We start from the raw sequence: 21,546 nt of genomic DNA, 5'->3' as shown, positions 1-21,546 counted from the left end.
TGCCCTATTTCTGCCTCAAGGGTATTTCTTGGACTACAGTGCGATACATGATTGGTGAGATCCAATATGGTGGCAGAGTGACAGATGACTTCGACAAACGATTGCTGAACACATTTGGCAAGGTCTGGTTCAGTGAAAATATGTTTGCTTCAGACTTCTGCTTCTACAAGGGTTACAACATTCCCAAGTGCAATTCAGTGGATCAATACTTAGCATACATTCAGGTTTGTAAACAGTTCAATCAACCTTTAGCAGGCTGAAGCAATAGGTAGTTGTAAAAATACTGCTTACCAGATAAATAAAGCTGTTGTTCTAATTTCCAAATGAAAATAATTCTTTGAAAATACCTTACTAAGTTTGCGGATGACACAAAGGTTGGTGGATTTGCGGATAGTGATGAGGATTGTCAGAGGATACAGCAGGATATAGATCAGTTGGAGACTTGGGCGGAGAAATAGCAGATGGAGTTTAATCCGGACAAATGTGAGGTAATGCATTTTGGAAGATCTAATACAGGTGGGAAGTATACAGTAAATGGCAGAACCCTTAGGAGTACTGACAGGCAGAGAGATCTGGGTGTACAGGTCCACAGGTCACTGAAAGTGGCAACGCAGGTGGATAAGGTAGTCAAGAAGGCATATGGCATGCTTGCCTTCATCGGTCGGGGCATAGAGTACAAAAATTGGCAAGTCATGCTGCAGCTGTACAGAACTTTAGTTAGACCACACTCAGAATATTGCGTGCAATTCTGGTCGCCACACTACCAGAAGGACATGGAGGCTTTGAAGAGGGTACAGAAGAGGTTTACCAGGATGTTGCCTGATCTGGAGGGTATTAGCTATGAGGAGAGGTTGGAAAAACTCGGGTTGTTTTCACTGGAACGACGGAGGTGGAGGGGCGACATAATAGAGGTTTACAAAGTTATGAGTGGCATGGACAGAGTGGATAGTCAGAAGCTTTTTCCCAGGGTGAAAGAGTCAGTTACTAGGGGACATAGGTTTAAGGTGCGAGGGGCAAAGTTTAGAGGGGTTGTGCGAGGCAAGTTCTTTACACAGAGGGTGGTGAGTGCCTGGAACTTGCTGTCGGGGGAGGTGGTGGAAGCAGGTACAATAGCAACCTTTAAGAGGCATCTTGCCAAACACATGAATAGGATGGGAATAGAGGGATACGGTCCCCGGAAGTGCAGAAGCTTTAAGTTTAGACAGGCATCAAGATCGGCGCAAGCTTGGAGGGCCGAATGGCCTGTTCCTGTGCTGTACTGTTCTTTGTTCTTTATTAATTACAAACATTATATTTTCTTTTTTAACATTGCTTCCTGAGTTTTAGATGATTTTTGAATATAAGTTGAGTTCCAGTTTTCCAGTATTGAGCAAGAATATGCAGATATTTCTGCAATGCCATTGAGCTATATATTACTATTAAAGTAAGGTGACCATCACATGTATGTTCTGGAATAGGAAACCTGACATTTTAGCTATCTGCTTTCATTTATGCTGTAATTAGTTCTCTATTTATACACTTCTGTTAAAACATTTGGCTTCTTACTGTATGCCCGTGTTATATTTGTTCTTACACTATCACTACTTTATATCTATCGGTTAGAGTCTTACTTATGTTACGACCAGGTGAGAAACGAGTCTCGGGTTCCCTCGCAGCCTTCACCTGGTCTTACCATAACAGCGTTTAATTTTAAACAAACCAATTTTTTTTAGCTCCCCCTTAGTGAATTCTTGTTTACTAACTTCCAATTATAAGGCAAAGAAACTAGCCAAACAGGTTTAAAGAAAAAAGGTTGAATTTTATTAAACTTAAGCTCTAATTCGGTTAAAGCCTACGGATACATGACGTGCCCACGCTAGCATGCATACGCGATACACACATGCAGGTAGAGACAGAAAAGAGCAGAAGAAATAAAGTGGAGAAGTTTGAGGAAATATCTGAAGATGGTTTTGGTTACTGTTCTTTGAGCTCGCTGTAAAGTCCTTGACTGCAGGTAGGTCTGGCTTTTCGTTGGGGCCCAGTATTCTTCTTAAACCTTGTTTGATGTAGGAGACTTTTCTCTCTTGAAGTTCATGTGTCCTCAGTGGGTTCAGAGGCTTGTGAGAAAGAGATGGGAGCAGACAGAAGAGGTATTTTCACTCCAGGAGCAAACAGTCTTTCTGAGTTCAAAAGCTCTGTGGCGAGTTCAAAAAACCCTTGTCCAGATGTGGGTTAGTCATGTGCCGAGCTGGTTTAACCTGTCCTGGCTTTTGTGGATTGTATCATCTTCGCAGTCTCTGGAATGCCGTTCCTTACACCTTCAATGTCTGGTGATCAAAATCCATTGTGGGTTGAATGTGTCAGGGAATGGGCCTTTTGTCTCCACAAGTACTGTCTTTTAGTATGCAGATGTTTTTCAGCTAAGTGTCTGGCAGCCCTTGTACAGGCCTTCTCTTCTTCCCAACAAGTTCAAAATCAATATTCATATGACAAAATTAATATGCCTCATTCTTGGCAAGTGGAGGCCTACATGACACCTAACACAGAGGAAGATGGTTATGTTTGATGGACGCCAATTATCTCAGCCCCAGGATATTGCTCCTGGTGTTCTTCAGGGTAGTATCCTCGGCCCAAGCATCTTAAGCCACTTGCACACACTGGACCTCTCTCTCCAGCAGCACCGTCTCACCTTATCTCAAATCTGTTCTACTCCGCAGTTTCATCTCATCTTACGTCTCATCCGACGCATTAACAAAAAACTTTTTTTCTTCCTTTCAGGTGTTAAGGAACGCAAGCTCCAGCAGCTGATGGGGACTAATGCCCCTCCAGATCCTCCTTCCGCTTCACTTCCCTCTGACCCCACCCCTTCTGATCTGACCCCTTGCCGTGTATTCACTATACCCTCTGACCTCCCCCTCTCTGATGCTGAGCATTCTGTACTCAGCAAAGGTCTCAGTTTTATCCCCTTACGCCCCCACCTCAATGAATTTCGCGCTCGGCATGACGTTGAGCTCTTCTTCCGTCGCCTCCGCCTCCGGGCTCACTTCTTCGACCAGGATTCCTCCCCCCGACCAGCAGACCCATTCACCCGCCTCCAGCATTCTCCCTCTACCTGGACCCCTCCCCCTGGTCTCTTACCCGCTCTTGATCTCTTCATTGAAAACTGTCGGCGAGACATTGGTCGTCTCAATTTCTCTGCCCCCCTCTGAACTTGAGGCACTCCGTTCTCTCAGGTCTAACCCCGACATGGTCATCAAACCTGCAGACAAGGGTGGTGCTGTTGTTGTATGGCGTACCGACCTCTACCTTGCAGAAGCTCAACGCCAACTCACAGACACCTCTTCCTACCTCCCTCTGGACCATGACCCCACCACCGAACATCAAGCCACCGTCCAAAGGACTGTCACTGACCTCATCTCCTCTGGAGATCTTCCCTCTACAGCTTCCAACCTCATAGTCCCGCAACCCCGGACAACCTGCTTCTACCTCCTTCCCAAAATCCACAAACGGGACTGTCCCGGCAGACCCATTGTGTCAGCCTGCTCCTGCCCCACTGAACTTATTTCTTCCTATCTAGACTCTATCTTTTCTCCACTGGTCCAGTCTCTTCCCACCTACATCCGTGACTCTTCTGACGCCCTACATTTTGACAATTTCCAGTTTCCTGGTCCCAACCGCCTCCTCTTCACTATGGACGTCCAATCGCTCTACACCTCCATCCCCCACCAGGATGGTTTGAGGGCTCTCCGCTTCTTCCTGGAACAGAGGCCCAACCAGTCCCCATCCACCAACACCCTCCTCCGCCTGGCTGAACTTGTTCTCACATTGAACAACTTCTCCTTCAACTCCATGCATTTCCTTCAAGTAAAAGGTGTCGCTATGGGTACCCGCATGGGTCCTAGTTATGCCTGTCTTTTTGTGGGATATGTCGAGCATTCTTTGTTCCAGTCCTACTCAGGCCCCCTCCCCCAACTCTTTTTCCGGTACATTGATAACTGTATCGGTGCCGTTTCCTGCTCCCGCCCCGAACTAGAAAACTTTATCAACTTTGCTTCCAATTTCCACCCTTCTCTCACCTTTACATGGTCCATCTCTGACACTTCCCTTCCCTTCCTCGACTTCTCTGTCTCCATCTCTGGGGATAGGTTGTCTACCAATATCCATTATAAGCCCACTGACTCCCACAGCTACCTCGACTACACTTCTTCACACCCTACCTCCTGTAAGGACTCCATTCCATTCTCCCAGTTTCTCCGTCTCCGACGCATCTGCTCTGATGATGCTACCTTCCATGACGGTGCTTCTGATATGACCTCCTTTTTCCTCAACCGAGGATTTCCCCCCACTGTGGTTGACAGGGCCCTCAACCGTGTCCGACCCATTCCCCGCACCTCTACCCTCACCCCTTCCCCTCCCTCCCAGAACCGTGACAGGGTTCCCCTTGTCCTCACTTTTCATCCCACCAGCCTCCATATCCAAAGGATCATCCTCCGCCATTTTCGCCACCTCCAGCGTGATGCCACTACCAGTTGCATCTTCCCCTCCCTTCCCCTGTCAGCATTCCGAAGGGATCGTTCCCTCCGCGACACCCTGGTCCACTCCTCCATTACCCCCACCACCTCGTCCCCGTCCCAGGGCACCTTCCCTTGCAATCGCAGGAGGTGTAATACCTGCCCATTTACCTCCTCTCTCCTCACTATCCCAGGCCCCAAACACTCCTTTCAGGTGAAGCAGCGATTTACTTGTACTTCTTTCAATGTAGTATACTGTATTCGCTGCTCACTGTGTGGTCTCCTCTACATTGGGGAGACCAAGCGTAGACTGGGTGACCGCTTTGCGGAACATCTCCGCTCAGTCCGCAAGCAGGACCCTGAGCTTCCGGTTGCTTGCCATTTCAACACTCCCCCCTGCTCTCATGCTCACATCTCTGTCCTGGGATTGCTGCAGTGTTCCAGTGAACATCAACGCAAGCTCGAGGAACAGCATCTCATCTACCGATTAGGCACACTACAGCCTGCCGGACTGAACATTGAGTTCAATAATTTCAGAGCATGACAGCCCCCCACTTTACTTTCATTTTTAGTCATTTTTAGTTATTTTTTCTTCCTTTTTTTTACATTCCTTTTTACATTTTTTACAATCTTTTTTTGCATTTATTTCATTTCATCTTAGTTTGTTCAGTTTGCTTACCCACTGTTTTTTTCAGGTTGTTTTTCTTCAGGTGTGCACTTGCTGCTGTTCAATATTCAGTATATTCACACCTAATCTGTACTAATGCTTTGTCTTTCAACACACCATTAACATATTGTTTGCCTTTGCTCCGTGACCTTTTGGTCAGCTATGTGGCCTGGTCCAATCTGCACCTTCTCCTTTGTTATCTCTTGCCCAACCCCCACCTCACTTGTTTATAATCTGTGACTTTTCTAATATTTGTCAGTTCCGAAGAAGGGTCGCTGACCCGAAACGTTAACTCTGCTTCTCTTTCCACAGATGCTGCCAGACCTGCTGAGTGATTCCAGCATTTCTTGTTTTTGTTTCATCTTAAGCCACTTCATCAATGACCTTCCCTCCTTCATAAGATCAGAAGTGGGGTGGTTCTCTGATGATTGCACAGTGTTCATTACCATTCAAGACTCCTCAGATACTGAGGCAGTCCATGCCCACATGCAGCAAAATCTGGCTCCAGCTGATAAGTGGCAAGTAACATCCGCATCACACAAGTGCCAGGCAATGACGCCCTCCAATAAGAGAGAATCTAACCATCCCCCCGACATTCAATGGCCTTACCATTGCTGAATCCCTCACCATCAACATCCTATGAGTTACCATTGACCAGAAACGTAACTGGACCGGCCATATAAATACTCTGGCTACAAGAACGGGTCAGAGGCTGGGAATTCTCTGGCAAGTAACTCACCTTCTTATCTCCCAAAGGCTGTCCACCATCCACAGGAACAAATCAGGAGTGTGATGGAATACCCTCTACTTGCTTGGATGAGTGCAGCTCCAACAACACTCAGAAAGCTCAACACCATTTAGGACAAAGCAGCCCTCTCGATTGGCACTCCATCCACCAGCTTAAATATTCACTCCCTCCACCACCAGCGCACAGCCGTGTTTACAATATACAAGATGCACTGCAGCAACTTGCAAAGCCTTCTATGACAACACCTTCCATACCCACGACCTCTACCACCCCGAAGGACAAAGGCAGCTTAGGCATAGGTCCACCACCACCTACAAGTTCCCCTCCAAGCCACAAACCATCCTAACTTGGAATTATATCACAGTTCCTTCATTGACGCTGAGTCAAAAACCTGGAACTCCCTTCCTAACAGCACTGTGGGCATACATACACCAGATGGACTGCAGCGGTTCATGAATGCGGCTCACCACCACTTTCTCAAGAGCAATTGGGGATGGGCAACAAATGCTGATCTTGCCAGCAACGCTCATATCCCATGAAAGAATAAAATAAATGTCCTCTTACATCATTATCATATTTATATATATGTGTATGCTCTTTACTTTCCAAAAAATAACATCTTACATTTTGTGCATTACAGAGCCTTCCTACATATGACACTCCAAAAGTGTTTGGTCTGCACACCAATGCTGATATCACTTACCAGAGCAAACTTGCCAAGGATGTCCTAGATACTATTCTTAGCATTCAGCCGAAGGATAGCTCCAACGGAGGAGGAGAAACAAGAGAAGCTGTGGTAGCAAGGTTGGCTGATGACATGTTAGAGAAGCTGCCTGTGGACTACATGCCATTTGAGGTAGGCAATAAATCAGATAAAGAAGACAGATTAATTGAATTTTTAATAGATAGTAAAAGCCCCAGCTGATTAAGATGCATACCTAATTAAGTAATTTGATAATTCTAATCCGTTAAATAGTAGCCTTAGACTGGTGAAATTGAATGTTTGAAGTTTACTAATAGTGTTAGCATATCAGATGATTAGCTTCATGGTCATTTTTAAATTTTCCTTTCCTGGAAATGAAGTTGAATTGCAATTATCCAAAAGATCATATCCTTTAGAACATAGAACAGGACAGCACAGTACAGGCCCTTCGGCCCACGATGTTGTGCCGAACCTTTAACCTTTCTTTTGGGCCTCCTTATCTCGAGAGACAATGGATACGCGCCTGGAGGTGGTCAGTGGTTTGTGAAGCAGCGCCTGGAGTGGCTATAAAGGCCAATTCTGGAGTGACAGGCTCTTCCACAGGTGCTGCAGAGAAATTTGTTTGTCGGGGCTGTTGCACAGTTGGCTCTCCCCTTGCGCCTCTGTCTTTTTTCCTGCCAACTACTAAGTCTCTTCGACTCGCCACAATTTAGCCCTGTCTTTATGGCTGCCCGCCAGCTCTGGCGAATGCTGGCAACTGACTCCCACGACTTGTGATCAATGTCACACGATTTCATGTCGCGTTTGCAGACGTCTTTATAGCGGAGACATGGACGGCCGGTGGGTCTGATACCAGTGGCGAGCTCGCTGTACAATGTGTCTTTGGGGATCCTGCCATCTTCCATGCGGCTCACATGGCCAAGCCACCTCAAGCGCCGCTGACTCAGTAGTGTGTATAAGCTGGGGGTGTTGGCCGCTTCAAGGACTTCTGTGTTGGAGATATAGTCCTGCCACCTGATGCCAAGTATTCTCCGAAGGCAGCGAAGATGGAATGAATTGAGACGTCGCTCTTGGCTGGCATACGTTGTCCAGGCCTCGCTGCCGTAGAGCAAGGTACTGAGGACACAGGCCTGATACACTCGGACTTTTGTGTTCCGTGTCAGTGCGCCATTTTCCCACACTCTCTTGGCCAGTCTAGCAGTGGAAGCCTTACCCATGCGCTTGTTGATTTCTGCATCTAGAGACAGGTTACTGGTGATAGTTGAGCCTAGGTAGGTGAACTCTTGAACCACTTCCAGAGCGTGGTCGCCAATATTGATGGATGGAGCATTTCTGACGTCCTGCCCCATGATGTTCGTTTTCTTGAGGCTGATGGTTAGGCCAAATTCATTGCAGGCAGCCGCAAACCTGTCGATGAGACTCTGCAGGCACTCTTCAGTGTGAGATGTTAAAGCAGCATCGTCAGCAAAGAGGAGTTCTCTGATGAGGACTTTCCGTACTTTGGACTTCGCTCTTAGACGGGCAAGGTTGAACAACCTGCCCCCTGATCTTGTGTGGAGGAAAATTCCTTCTTCAGAGGATTTGAACGCATGTGAAAGCAGCAGGGAGAAGAAAATCCCAAAAAGTGTGGGTGCGAGAACACAGCCCTGTTTCACACCACTCAGGATAGGAAAGGGCTCTGATGAGGAGCCACCATGTTGAATTGTGCCTTTCATATTGTCATGGAATGAGGTGATGATACTTAGTAGCTTTGGTGGACATCCGATCTTTTCTAGTAGTCTGAAGAGACCACGTCTGCTGACGAGGTCAAAGGCTTTGGTGAGATCAATGAAAGCAATGTAGAGGGGCATCTGTTGTTCACGGCATTTCTCCTGTATCTGACGAAGGGATAACAGCATGTCAATGGTCGATCTCTCTGCACGAAAGCCACACTGTGCCTCAGGGTAGACGCGCTCGGCCAGCTTCTGGAGCCTGTTCAGAGTGACTCGAGCAAAGACTTTCCCCACTATGCTGAGCAGGGAGATTCCATGGTAGTTGTTGCAGCCACCGTGGTCACCTTTGTTTTTATAGAGGGTGATGATATTGGCATCGCGCATGTCCTGGGGTACTGCTCCCTCGTCCCAGCACAGGCATAGCAGTTCATGTAGTGCTGAGAGTATAGCAGGCTTGGCACTCTTGATTATTTCAGGGGTAATGCTGTCCTTCCCAGGGACTTTTCCGCTGGCTAGAGAATCAATGGCATCACTGAGTTCCGATTTGGTTGACTGTATGTCCAGCTCATCCATGACTGGTAGAGGCTGGGCTGCATTGAGGGCAGTCTCAGTGACAGCATTCTCCCTGGAGTACAGTTCTAGGTAGTGCTCAACCCAGCGGTCCATCTGTTTGCGTTGGTCAGTGATTATGTCCCCCGATTTAGATTTGAGGGGGGCGATCTTCTTGATGGTTGGCCCAAGAGCTCTCTTCATGCCATCATACATTCCTCTGATGTTTCCGGTGTCTGAGGCCAGCTGAATATGACTGCATAGGTGTTGCCAGTAGTCGTTTGCGCAACGCCTAGCTGTTCTTTGTGCAGTACTTCTGGCTGCTTTAAGTGCTGCGGATGTTAAATCGCTGGGGGCTTTCTTGTAGTTCAACAGTGCAATGCGCTTAGCGGCTATGACAGGTTCCAGCTCTTCATTATGAGATTGAAACCAGTCTGCATTTCTCTTCGCACTTTTGCCGTAGGTGGTCAAAGCTGACTCATAGATGGCGTCTCTGATGTGGGCCCACTTGGTCTCAGCATCCCCTGTGGGAGTGTTTTGAAGGGCTGTTACAAGTGGCAAGGGCGCAGTATGAAGGGTATGTAGGTAGTTAGGATCAAACTACCTACATACCCTTCATACTGCGCCCTTGCCACCCTGGGAAAAAGTCTCTGGCTATCCACTCTATCTATGCCTCTCATCATCTTGTACAACTCTATCAAGTCACCTCTCATCCTTCTTCGCTCCAATGAGAAAAGCCCTAGCTCCCTCAACCTTTCGTTTATATATTTCTTATATCAGCTGAGTTTTTCAAGTGGTCTAAGAGATACACCAGGTAAACAGTAAGAGTTACATTGCTTTGTAACTTGTATTTACTGTTTGCGTATAGTTGATGTTTGTATTGACTTAAGGGATTTTTGAGCAGAATGTCTGCTGTACATTTCCTACGTACTGTGCATACCCAAGTAACATAGGGAGTTGTGGTTCTAATGAATTGGTTTCTGCTGTATACAAGATAATAAAATGATATTAAGGGTTCCAGACAGGCAAGCCTCTGTTTATGTTACTTGGTTGCTTCCTGGCTGGAGTTCTAATGGTTGTGCGCAGAAGAGAAAAGTATGCATTACTGTATACATGCATACATAGAGCACTCTTCCAACAGCTACAAATATAAATGTTTAAGGAGCAAGGAGTAAATAATCCCTGCCAACTAAACATTTGAATTGAGATTAGGTAGATTTATAGCTTGTGCAGAAGATCCAGCATATCACCTGAGCAATTTGTATACTGGCTCAGGAAGGACACACTTGTCCTAAAGGGAATCCAACAAAGGTTCATCGAATCATAGAGTCATAACGGCACAGAAAGAGACGATTCGGGCCATCGAGCCCATGCTGGCTGTCTGCCAAGCAATCCAGTCAATCCCATTTCCCCAATCTATCCCTGTAGCCCTAAAAGTTTATTTCCCTCAAATATTCATTTTAAAACATTCATCGTCTCCACCACCCTCATAGGCAGTGAGTTCCCGGTCATTACTACTCGCTGCATAAAAAAGTTATTTCTCATCTCTACCCTGCATCTCTTGCCCAAGCCTTAAATCAGGGTCCCCTAGTCCTGGTGCTTTCAACTAATAGGAATAGCTGTTCTTTGTATACCCTATCTAAACCTGTCAGAATCTTGTACACCTCTATCAAATCTCCCCTCAATCTCCTTTGCTCCAAGGAGAACAACCTCAACTTCTCCAACCTAACTTTGTAGCTAAAATCCCTCATCCCTGGAACCATTCTGGTAAATCTCCTCTGCACCCTCTCAAGGACCCTCACATCCTTTCTAAAATGTGGTGACCAGAACTGGATGTAATACTCTAGTTGTGGCCAAACCACTTATAAAGTTTCAACATAATCTCCCTGCTTTGGTACTCAATACCTTTATTTATGAAGCCTAAGATCCCATATGCTTTCTAACTAATATGTCCTGCCACCTTCAAAGATCTATGTACATGTACCCCAGGTCTCTCTGTCCGTGTACACTCTTTAAAACTGTACCATTTAGTCTATATTGTATCTCCCTATTCCTTTTGCCAAAATGCATCACTTCACATTTCTCTGTATGAAATTCCATCTGCCACTTGTCTGCCCATTCTGCTAGCCTATCTATGTCCTGTTGCAATTGATTGGTATTATCCTCACTATCTATCATTCTTCCAAATTTGGTATCACAGAAAATTTTGAAATTTTACTCTGTATTCCAATATCCAAGTAATTTACGTATATCAAAAAAGCAGTGGTTTAGCAGTGAACCTTGGGGAACACTGCTGTCTACCATCCTCCAGTCTGAAAAACAACTATTTGCTATGACTCGCTGTTTTCTGTCCTTAAGCCAATTTTTTATCCAAGCTGACACTGACTCTCCTGTTCCTGAGCCTCAATTTTGGTAACCAGCCCTTTATGTGGTACTTTGTCAAAGGCTTTCTTAAAATCCATATAGACAACATCCATTGCTTTCCTTTCATCAACCTTCTCTGTTACTTAATCAAAAAAATCAATTATGTTAGTCAAGTTATATTATCTGCCTTTTACAAATCCATGCTGGCTCTTGCTAATTAACTCAAACCTCTCCAAGTTCCTGTTGATTTGTTCTCTGATTATTCTTTCTAAAACCTTATCCACCACAGATGTTAAACTAACCAGCCTGTAGTTACTAGGAATGTCCTTACACCCTTTCTTGAATAAGGCTGTCAGCTTTGTCACTCTCCAGTCCCGTGGCACCTCCCCCATATCTAGGGACGATTGGAAGATTGTGACAAGCCCTTCTGCTATCTCCACTTCCACTTCCTATAGCAACTTTGGATACAAGTCATCCGGATCAGGCGACTTATCCACTCTCAAGCATAGTCAGGCTTTCCAGTACATACTTCCTATTAATTTTCACCTCATTCATTTTCTTTACCATCTCCACTTCTACTGATATTTTGTCAGTATCCACTTCCTTAGTAAACATCGATACCCATTAAGGATCCTAGCCTTGCCTTGCACCTCAAAGCATGTATCACCCTCTTTGTCCCTAATAAGCCTCACCGCATTTATTACTACCTGCTTACTATTTACATGCTGGTAGATGGTTTTTGGGTTCCCTTTTATGTTAACTGCCATTCTATTCTCATATTCCATGCTTGCCAGTTGTATTTTCCTCTTCACTTCCCCTTTGACTTTATTGTATTTGGCCTGGTTTCTGCTTGAAGAGTTCATGTGACATACATTTTACACCATTTTTTTGTTTCATCATATTGTCTATCTTCCTCATCATCCAACGAGCCCTGGCTTTGGTTCCCTTACCTTTCACCCTTGTTGGAATGTACCTAGCCTGTACCTAAAACATATCCTCCTTAAAGATCACCCATTGCTCCGTTACAGTTTTTCCTGTCAATCTTTGGTTCTATTTTACCCTGGCTCGATCCCCTTTCATTGCATTGAAGTTAGCCCTCTTCCAATTTAGAAATTCTACTTTAGATTGTTCTTTGCTCTTCTCCATTTCTAAACTAAACTGTATGATACAGTGTTCACTCTTACCCAAGTGTTCCCCCACAGACACTTGGTCCACTTGGCCCACCTCATTCCCCAGCATCAGATCCAGCAATGCCTCCTTCCTCGTCTTACTGGTTAAAGAAGTTCTCCTGAACACATTTCAGAAATTCCTCCCCACCATTTCCCTTTATTCCAACATTATCCCAATTGATATTTAAGTAATTAAAGTCCCCCAATATCACCACTCTATAGTTCTTGCACATCTCTGTCATTTCCCTGCAGATTTGCTCTTCCATCTCCCTCTCATTATTTGGAGGTCTATTGAATACCCCAGTAGCATGATCATCCCTTTTTTGCTTATCTAACCAAATGTATTATGTCTTTGTCCCCTCAAGAACATCCTCTCCAACACTAATCAGTCCTGCCACCCCACTTCCCTTTTCCCCTTCCCTATCTTTTCTGAACACTTTCTATCCTTGAATATTAAGTGCCCAGTCCTTACTATTTTTAAGTCACGTTTCCATTATTGCCACTATATCATCCACATGCCTATTTGTGCTTGTAGCCCACCAATCTTATTCACCACACTTTGTGCATTTACATACATGCATTGTAAGCCTGTCTTTGTGTTCCTCTTTATCCTTCTTAGTCTGCTCCTATCTAATATGGTACTACTTCCTTCTCGAGTATGATCCAACACTCTCACTCCTTTATGCACCTTATTCCTCTTTTCTAATTCTATATGCTGTTGTCCATCCCCTTGCCAATTTATTTTGAGGGGATTTTTCTATGAGGAGAGGTTGAGTAGACTAGGTCTACATTCCCTGGAGTTTAGAAGAATGAGAGGTGATCTAATTGAAACATGAAGTTCTTAAGAGCTTGACAGAGTAGATACTGAGAAAATGTTTCCCCGGTTGTGTAATCTAGAACATGGGTTCACAGTCTCAGAATAAGGGGTCAGCTATTTAGGGCTGAAATGAGGAGACATTTCTTCATTCAAAACGTTGTGAATCTTTGGAATTCCCTACGCCAGAAAGCTGAGGATGCTCAGTCATTGAGCATATTCAGGACAGATGTCACTAGATTTTTGGTAATTAGGGGAGATGGGGATAGTGCTAAAAGGTGGAGTTGAGGTAGAAGATCAGCCATGATCTTGTTAAATGGCCAAGCAAGCTCAAAGGGCCAAATGGCTAATTCCTGCTCCTATTTCTTATGTTCTGATTATTATGGTCAGGCGAGGAGGGGTCGAAAGGCTCCCCTTTTGTCCCTCTCCTTGTTGACTATAACAGGGTTTATTCCTTTTTAAGCAGTGAATGTGCTTACATATTCAGTGAGTGTTCAACCCTTTATGTGCTATGGTCATAAAAGGATCAATCAGACAGGTTTTCTTGAGAAAGAGGTTAGTTTATTACACTGAAAATCAAATCCTGATCTAACTGAAAATAATAAACTACGCTCCAGCTTTCACAAACACAAGAATCACGCACACACACAAATAGGTTACGGAGTGATGAAGAAGGGTTTGCTTGGAGTAGAGTCCAAAACAAATAAAAATAATATACAGTCTGTGAGGTCTAGTAATTCAGTTATCTTCCAGCTGAATTTGTGGTTCTGAAGTCTCTAACTGGCAGAAGTGCACTTATAGCTGGTCCACCTGGTTCAGGGTTTTCTTGAAGAAAGTCATATAGGTGACTTTTTCCCCCGAGGATTCTGTAGCAATGGTAGACTTGGATGTTCCGCGGTCGCAGACAGATTTCAAAACTTGCAATGTCTCTCTCCCTCTCTTACTTTGTCTGTTTCTAACTCTAAATCTCCAATTCTTCAGTTTCAAGTACAAATTGGTTAGCCACAAGTTTTAGGATTTCAGGTTTCCTAGCTTTTGGATGGATAGTAATCCCTAACTGCCCAGCTACATTCCTCATCTCTTCAATAGATAGGACGTTTAACCTGTCCCAAGTTACTTCACTCTGGTTTCGGAAGGTACTGGCTTCGAATATGGATATTTTAGTACTCTAGCAATGAAAACCAGAAGAAAACCTGTATTGAAGTTTTTTAATTTTTGCTTGGGATCAAATTGGTTTCCCACTTTCAATTTCTCGTTTGTCTTTGGCTTTTGATCCCAGACGCGATCCCCCAAATCTCTGTTACAATCAGGCAAGGAGAGGTCGAAAGGCAAGTTTTGAAACTTGCGATGTTACTTGGAGAGAGAGAAAGAGAGAGCCCCACTGGGGTCTTGAACTGGTTAGCTCTCAAAGCTTGTCTCCTGTCTGTAACAAAAAAACTTCAAGTTCACTCAGCCTGGCGAGACTGTCACACGGTTCTCTCTGTGTTTCTTTGTTTTAATGAGGTCCAAAGTCTAAGACGCAGATCTCTCTCAGGTTATATTGTGTCAATGTTTACCACCTGGAGGTACATCTCCACTAGTGAATGCTCCAAGATGGCTTTGAATGTCCTGCTAACTAGGGTGATCCTAGATAATTTACTCAACTGTTCAAGCCATTGTGTGAGATGGGAGCTTTTGAGATATGCATCTCCACTTTGATGTCATGGAATGTGAGGTATTTCAATTCAAATTGTGGTGGCCATTTTAGCTGCCAGTTTTTTTTTAAAGTTAAAAGTAGGATTCCAGCTTTCCTTTTTAAAAGTTTAATGTAGGTTTCCAACTGATGAATTAAAAAATCCTCATCAGCATAGCATGTTTTCTTGACATTATGTTCTGGGTCATCTTCCAGCTCTTGTCTCCAAGATAGATATGCGCCCTGCCCCTGCTGCTGCCTGTCTTTGCCATGACTTGACCTGTCCAACCTCAAACCTGAGGCACCACTTGGAGTCACAAAGGCTGCATTCCCAGACATAGTTGAGAATTAGCTTAAAAGTTCATCAAGTACTCATAAAATCATTGTTGATTTTATATGTGCTGAATGACCTTTCAGCAGTTTCTGTGACTACCAGAGAGCCATGGATCTTGGCAGTCAAGACATGAGGTCGATTCAGGGGCCTTTCATGGTGGAGGAGACGTGCTATAGAATATTGGAACTCAGGGCCTCTATGACGATCGGCTTTCACTCATAACAGATACTATAATTGGCCTTAAGGCTTTTGTCTTGGGGGCTACACTATAAGAAGTATATGAATATCTGTGGTAGAAAACTTTGTAAAGATTGATTTGACCTTACAATGTTATTAATATTTTGATATGCCCTGTTAACGACCAGGTAGTTTAACCAATTATTGCTATTGAGATTTTACTACAGATACCTGTCCTTCTGATCCTTCTTTAAAGAAGTGTTCAAAAGAATGCAGCTCATACCATTTAGATTGTGCATGCCTGCTGGAGTTAGAGCTGAATTTTTCAACGGAGGCTGAAGTCCCACCACCAGGGCCAAAAGTAGGAACCGACCCCGCTCTGGTGGGTGGCGGTATTTTGCTGGCAGCAGCCAATGAACAGGCTATTGCTGGGGCCACCAAACAATTGAGGACAGCAGCCCACCCCCTAGAGCTGCCGGCCCAATCAGAGGGCAGGCAGCTGAGGAGCCTTGGTAACGCCAACACTCGAGGATTAAGCCACCTCAATGCCGAGGCTCCCTCAAAGAAAGGTCAGTTTGTTTGGGGAAGCCGGGGCCAGACAGGCAGGCCCCGGCAATCCGGGGCGGAGGGGCAGGGGGTGGAGGTGGTGTTGGGTGGTCAGGGTGCACTGGCAGTGTGTTAGGTGCAGGGGGTGGCCTTTGTCGTCGGGAGCCCCTCCGTTGGCAAGGGGCACCCATTAAGGAGGGCCTCCCTTGGGAACCCACTAGGTGGCCACCAGGGTTTACCTGGCTGTCTCCCCACATGGCGGCAGGCCCTCCCAATGAGGGTAAAATGCCCACGGGGATGGGAAATAGCCCTTCATTGGGCTCTTAACTGGCTCAATTGGCTGCCCAGTAATATGCCATGGCAGTGGGAAGACGTTGGATTCCCCTCCTGACACCTTCCCTCGCCATATTGGCAGATCTCCCGCCTCCCAGCCCGTCTCCAAAGAGCTGGGAAATCTCAGCCCTTTGTGTCCATTGCTATCGTATATTGTACACAATAGATTGTGACAAGCTAACAAGTTGGATTGTTTGCCAGGTGAAAGAAAAACTGCAGAAGATGGGAGCATTTCAACCAATGAATATCTTCCTTCGTCAAGAAATTGACAGAATGCAAAGAGTAATTACTCTGGTGCGAAGTACTCTGATAGACCTCAAACTTGCGATTGATGGAACTATCATTATGAGTGAAAACCTTAGAGATGCCTTAGACTGCATGTATGATGCTAGAATTCCAGCTCGGTGGAAAAAGGTAATTGTAAAACAATGGGTAGTTGTCATAGGATGTACAGTATTGAAACAGCCCTGCATCTGATGCCTTTCAGGTTCTCATAATGTCTCAAAGCACTTCACAGCCAATTAATCGCTTCTAAAGTTTTATCAGTCTTATGTAGAGAAATGCAGCAGCCAATTTACACCATAACCATTTCCCACAGAAAATTAGATAAATGATCATTTAATCTGTTTGTTTTGGTTGAAGAATTAATATTAATCAGGACACCAAGAAACATCCCTGGGTTTCTTCAAATAAGGCCATGGAACCTTTTACATCCAGCTGATCAAGTAGACAGGGCCTTGGTTTAAGGTCGTATTGAAACCCCTCAATCCTTCAACAGTACATTAAAGTATCAACCTCGATTATGTGCTTAAGTCCTGGAGTGGGAGTTTGAACCCACAATCGTTTCACTCACAAGCAAGAGCCTTACCTACTCAGCCATGGGTGAATTTGCCTACGTAGTTAACTAAACTTACCTGTAGAATTGTCTTTTGTGTCTTTGAATACCTTCAGCAACATTTTTACTCAGGAAAGTTGAGTTTATATTCTTTCCAGAGCTTTGTCATTTGAAGAAAGGTCACAATATCACCCATGCCTATAATTCCCTGCATGCTACAGATTTGGGTTTGTTTACTGTGGAGAATCTCCCAGCATACATTATGATTTTCTCAAGTAATTTGCGTAACATGTTATACATGTTTCTTTAGGCCATAACTGAACTTGTGACTTTTGCTAAATGAGTTTAAAACAAGCCAGGACGTTAACTTTCAAACTTTTATGAGGTAACCTTCAGCAGGAAGCTTGGTCGAAGAAGGAAGAGATGCTGGCTGAGAGAGGGACAAATTTCTCAAAAAAGTTCAGTTAAATATCTGCAGCATAACCTGTTCTTTATGAGTAACCCTGAGTCGCCCATGCTTTAAGTATTCACCACCCATCCAGTGTTATGGATTCTTGAATTTTACCTAAAACTGAGATAAGATTAATTGTACTGTAATTTTCTGTTTTATACCTTTCCCTTTTCTTAAACAAAGGTGAAACAATCGCTATCCATCAAGCCTTTGGCTCAATTACTGGAATTTTTGTGCTTTCTACTATCCCTGTCCCAATCTCTTTAGGGAAAATAGCTAAAATCTCAGCTGTGGAAGATACTTTTCTCAAAGTTTCAGTCAGTTTCCCCCTAATGGACACTTTAATTTTAATCAGCAGCTTATTATAAAATGCTGTATTCTACCTCTCTAAGCCTGGTTAGCACTGAAGGAAGTTTCCAGCTGGTCAGACATTTGCCAAGCATTTAACTCATTGACACCGTCTAAAATCAGAATTTGTATTAAATTGCCAGCAAACAGAGCATGTGTATGAGCAGTGTTGCAGAAACCAGTGGGTAACTTTCTCCACTGGCAGATAGGTTGAGAGGCAGAACACCAGCACATCAAAACATAATGCTGATTAAAATTAAAATTTTGTGGTATTACACTCCTGTCAGTGACTGCTGCTTTGTCAGAGTTGCATATTTCAGATGAGATGTTAAACAGAGACCCCATGTGCCCTCTCAATTGACCATAAAAGATTCCATAGCACAATTCAAAAGGTCAGAGGGGGTTTTCTACGATATTGGCCAACATATGTCCTGCAACCAACACCATCAAAAACAGATTAACTTATCATTTATCTTATTGATGTTTGTGGAATCTTGTTGTGTGTTAGCTAGCTTCCATGTTTACTTATAAAATAGATGTAACATACTTCAGAAGTGCTGCATTTGTTTTAAGGTGCTTTGGGACCTTAGTACACAGATGCTATAGAATCATAGAATAGCACAGCACAGAAGGAAACCAATCGGCCCATCGAGTCTACACCAGCTCTTTCAAAGATTAATCCAGTTAGTCCCACTTCCCAGCTCTTCCGTCATATCCTTGAAATGTTTTTTCTCAAAGTATTCATCCAATTCCTTTTCAAATACTAGTTTTGAATCTGTATCCATCATCCTATCAGGCAGTGCATTCCAAATCCTCACCACTTGTTGCGTAAAGAAAATTTTACCTCATGTCATCTCTGGTTCTTTTGTCAATCAGCTTAAATCGGTGCCTTCAGCTGTTGGAAAATTTATTTTTATTTACGCTATCTAAAACCTTTATGATTTTAAGCACCTCTAACAAATCTCTCCTTGGCCTTCTCTGCTATAATGAGAACAACCCAAATTTCTCTAATCAATCCATGTAACTGTAATCCCTTATCCCCAGAACAATTCTAGTAAATCTCTTCTTTACCCTCTCCACATCCCTCCTAAAGTACAGTGCTCAGTATTGGACAAAATAGTTCAGCTCGGACCAAACCAGTGTTTTATATAGGTTTTATATAGGTTTAACATAACTTCCTGGCTTTTGTGCTTTTCCATATGCTTTATTCACAGCTTTATTAACCTGTCCTGCCTTCTTCAAAGATTTGTGCACAAACACCTGCAGGTCTCTCTCTTCTTGCACCAAATTTAAAATTGTACATTTAGCACGTATTTTCTCTTCCTATCCTCCCTACCAATAGGCATCACCTCAAATTTTTATGTATTGAATTTCATCTACCTTTTGTCCATCAATTCCAACAACTGGTTTATGTCCTCTTGAAGTCTATTACTAACTTCCTTACTGTCCACTACACTTCCAAGTTTCATGTCATCTGCAAATTTTGAGGTTGTGCCCTATACCCCCAAGTCCAAGTCATCACAATGTTTATCAAAAACAGCAGTGGTCCTAGAACAAAACCACAACTCTCTGTTTTCTCTTCCTTAGCCAATGTTGTATCCTTGCTGCTACTGTCCCTTTTATCCCATGGGCTTCAATTTTGCTAACAAGCCTAATATGCAGTTCATTAACAAACACCTTTTGAAAGTCCATATACATAACATTACCTGCACTGTCCTCATTCACTCTTGTCAGTTATCTCATCAAAAAAGTCAATCAAATTAGTTAAATGTGATTTGCCCTTAATAAATCCATGCTGGCTCTTCTTTATTAGTCCATGCTCTTCCAAGTGGCTGTTATTTTCTCCGGATTATTGTTTCTAAAAGCTTTCCCACCAGTGGCATTAAAACTGATTGGCCTCTATTAGCCAGGTTTACCCTTCTCTTTTTGAACAAGACTGTAACATTTGAAATTCTCCAGTCTTCTGGCACCAACCCCCACCACCCCCCCCTCCCCCCCCCCCCACCCCCACCATATCTATGGAGGATTGCAAGATTCAGGCCAGCACCTCTGCACTTTTTACACTTACTTCCCTTAGCAACCTAAACTGCATCTATCCAGACTGAGTGGCTTATCCTATTTTAAGTCCTGCAATCCATTACCATTCTAGTACCTCTTTATTTTTATCTCTTTCAGTATTCCCGCAACCTCATCGTTTACTATAGTTCTGGAAAAGTGCAAAGTCCTCTTCCTTGCTAAACACCGATGCAAGGTACTCATTTAATACTTCAGCCATGCCTTCTTCTTCCACCAGTAGATCTCCATTTGGGTCCCTAACTGGCCCCAGCACTCCAGTAACAATCCTTTTACTGTTAATATGCATATAGAAGACATTTGGATTCCCTTTTATCTTAGCCACCAGTCTGTTCTCATACTGTCTCTTTGCCCCTCTTAATTCCTTTTTCACTCCTCCTCTGTACTTTTCATACACAGCCCGATTCTCCCTTGTATTATCAAGCGAATATCTGTCATAACCCCTGTTGTTCTGCTTCATCCTACTCTCTAACTGCTTCGTCATCCATGGAGCTCTGACTTTGGTTGCCCTCCCTTTTCCTCTCGTGGGAATGTCCTGGACTGTGCCCAAACCATCCCCTTTCTAAAAGGTTGCCCATTGCTCCATTATATTTCTGCCTGCCAATTTTTGACTCCATTGTACCCGGTCAGATACCCTCAATTCATTGAAATTAGGTCTCCTCCAGGTAAGTGTTTTTATTCTAGATTGCTCCTTGTCCTTCTCCGTAACTCATCTAAATCTTATGTTACCGTGGTTACTATTCCCAAGATGGTTCCCGACTGTGACATTCTCCACTTGACCCATTTTATTCCCCAGGACTGGGTCCATTAGTATCTCCTTCCTCGATGGGCAGGAAACATATCGATCAAGAAAATTCTCCTGAACGCACTTCAGAACTTTCTCCCCTTCTCTGGTCTTAACACTATCACTGCCCTATTCAATGTTGGGGGTAGTTGAAGTCTCCCATTAACACCGTTCTATAGTTTTTGCACCTTGGTAATTACTTTGCAACTATGCTCCTCTATCTCCTTCCCTCAATTTGGTGGCCTATAAAATACACAAAGTAACATAATAGCTCCTTTATTGTTTCTTACCTCCAACCAAATAGACTCTGTCTTTGAATCTTCAAGGACATTTTCTCTTTCTAGCACTGAAATATTCTCCTTCCCTATCTTTCTTGAATAATTTATACCCAGGGATATTAAGCATCCAATACCACCAACAACCACCACCCCTCCCCACCTTTTTTGAGCCAGATCTCAGTGATCACCATCATATTCCCACTTGGCTATTTGTGCCTGCAGCTCATCAACCTTATTCGCCACACTTAGTGCATTTACTCAAATGCAATTCAAGCTTAATTTAGACCTCTTTGCATTTTCTGTGATCCCACCTAACTCTGTATTATTTCTAACTCTTTAACTGTCTAACCCAGTCCTCTGTGCACTTTGTTTCTACATTTTAAAAATACATTTTAGTGCCCACCCACTGCTCTATTGGTTTAAAGCCTCCCCCACAATTTCGGTTAACCTGCCCAACACTCCAGGAACAATTCTTTTACTGTTAATATGCATATAGAAG

At 43.9% G+C, this 21,546-nt stretch overlaps 1 protein-coding gene across 3 annotated transcripts in view; it reads left to right on the top strand.

Moving 5' to 3' along the window:
* dnah5 (dynein, axonemal, heavy chain 5) overlaps positions 1–21,546 on the top strand; it is a 610,401-nt gene that overhangs the window by 566,518 nt on the left and 22,337 nt on the right. For all 3 annotated transcript variants that reach the window (XM_068058833.1, XM_068058843.1, XM_068058824.1), the window contains 3 exons: positions 21–224; positions 6,546–6,761; positions 16,480–16,692. In XM_068058833.1, coding sequence (XP_067914934.1) covers positions 21–224; positions 6,546–6,761; positions 16,480–16,692 — 633 coding nt within the window. The remainder of the gene's footprint in view (positions 1–20; positions 225–6,545; positions 6,762–16,479; positions 16,693–21,546) is intronic.

The sequence above is a fragment of the Heterodontus francisci genome, chromosome 2 (genome assembly GCF_036365525.1).
Source record: "Heterodontus francisci isolate sHetFra1 chromosome 2, sHetFra1.hap1, whole genome shotgun sequence".
Classification (NCBI taxonomy): domain Eukaryota; kingdom Metazoa; phylum Chordata; class Chondrichthyes; order Heterodontiformes; family Heterodontidae; genus Heterodontus; species Heterodontus francisci.
The sequence above is the reverse complement of the archived record's forward strand: the minus strand, read 5'-3'. Positions and strand labels throughout refer to the sequence as shown.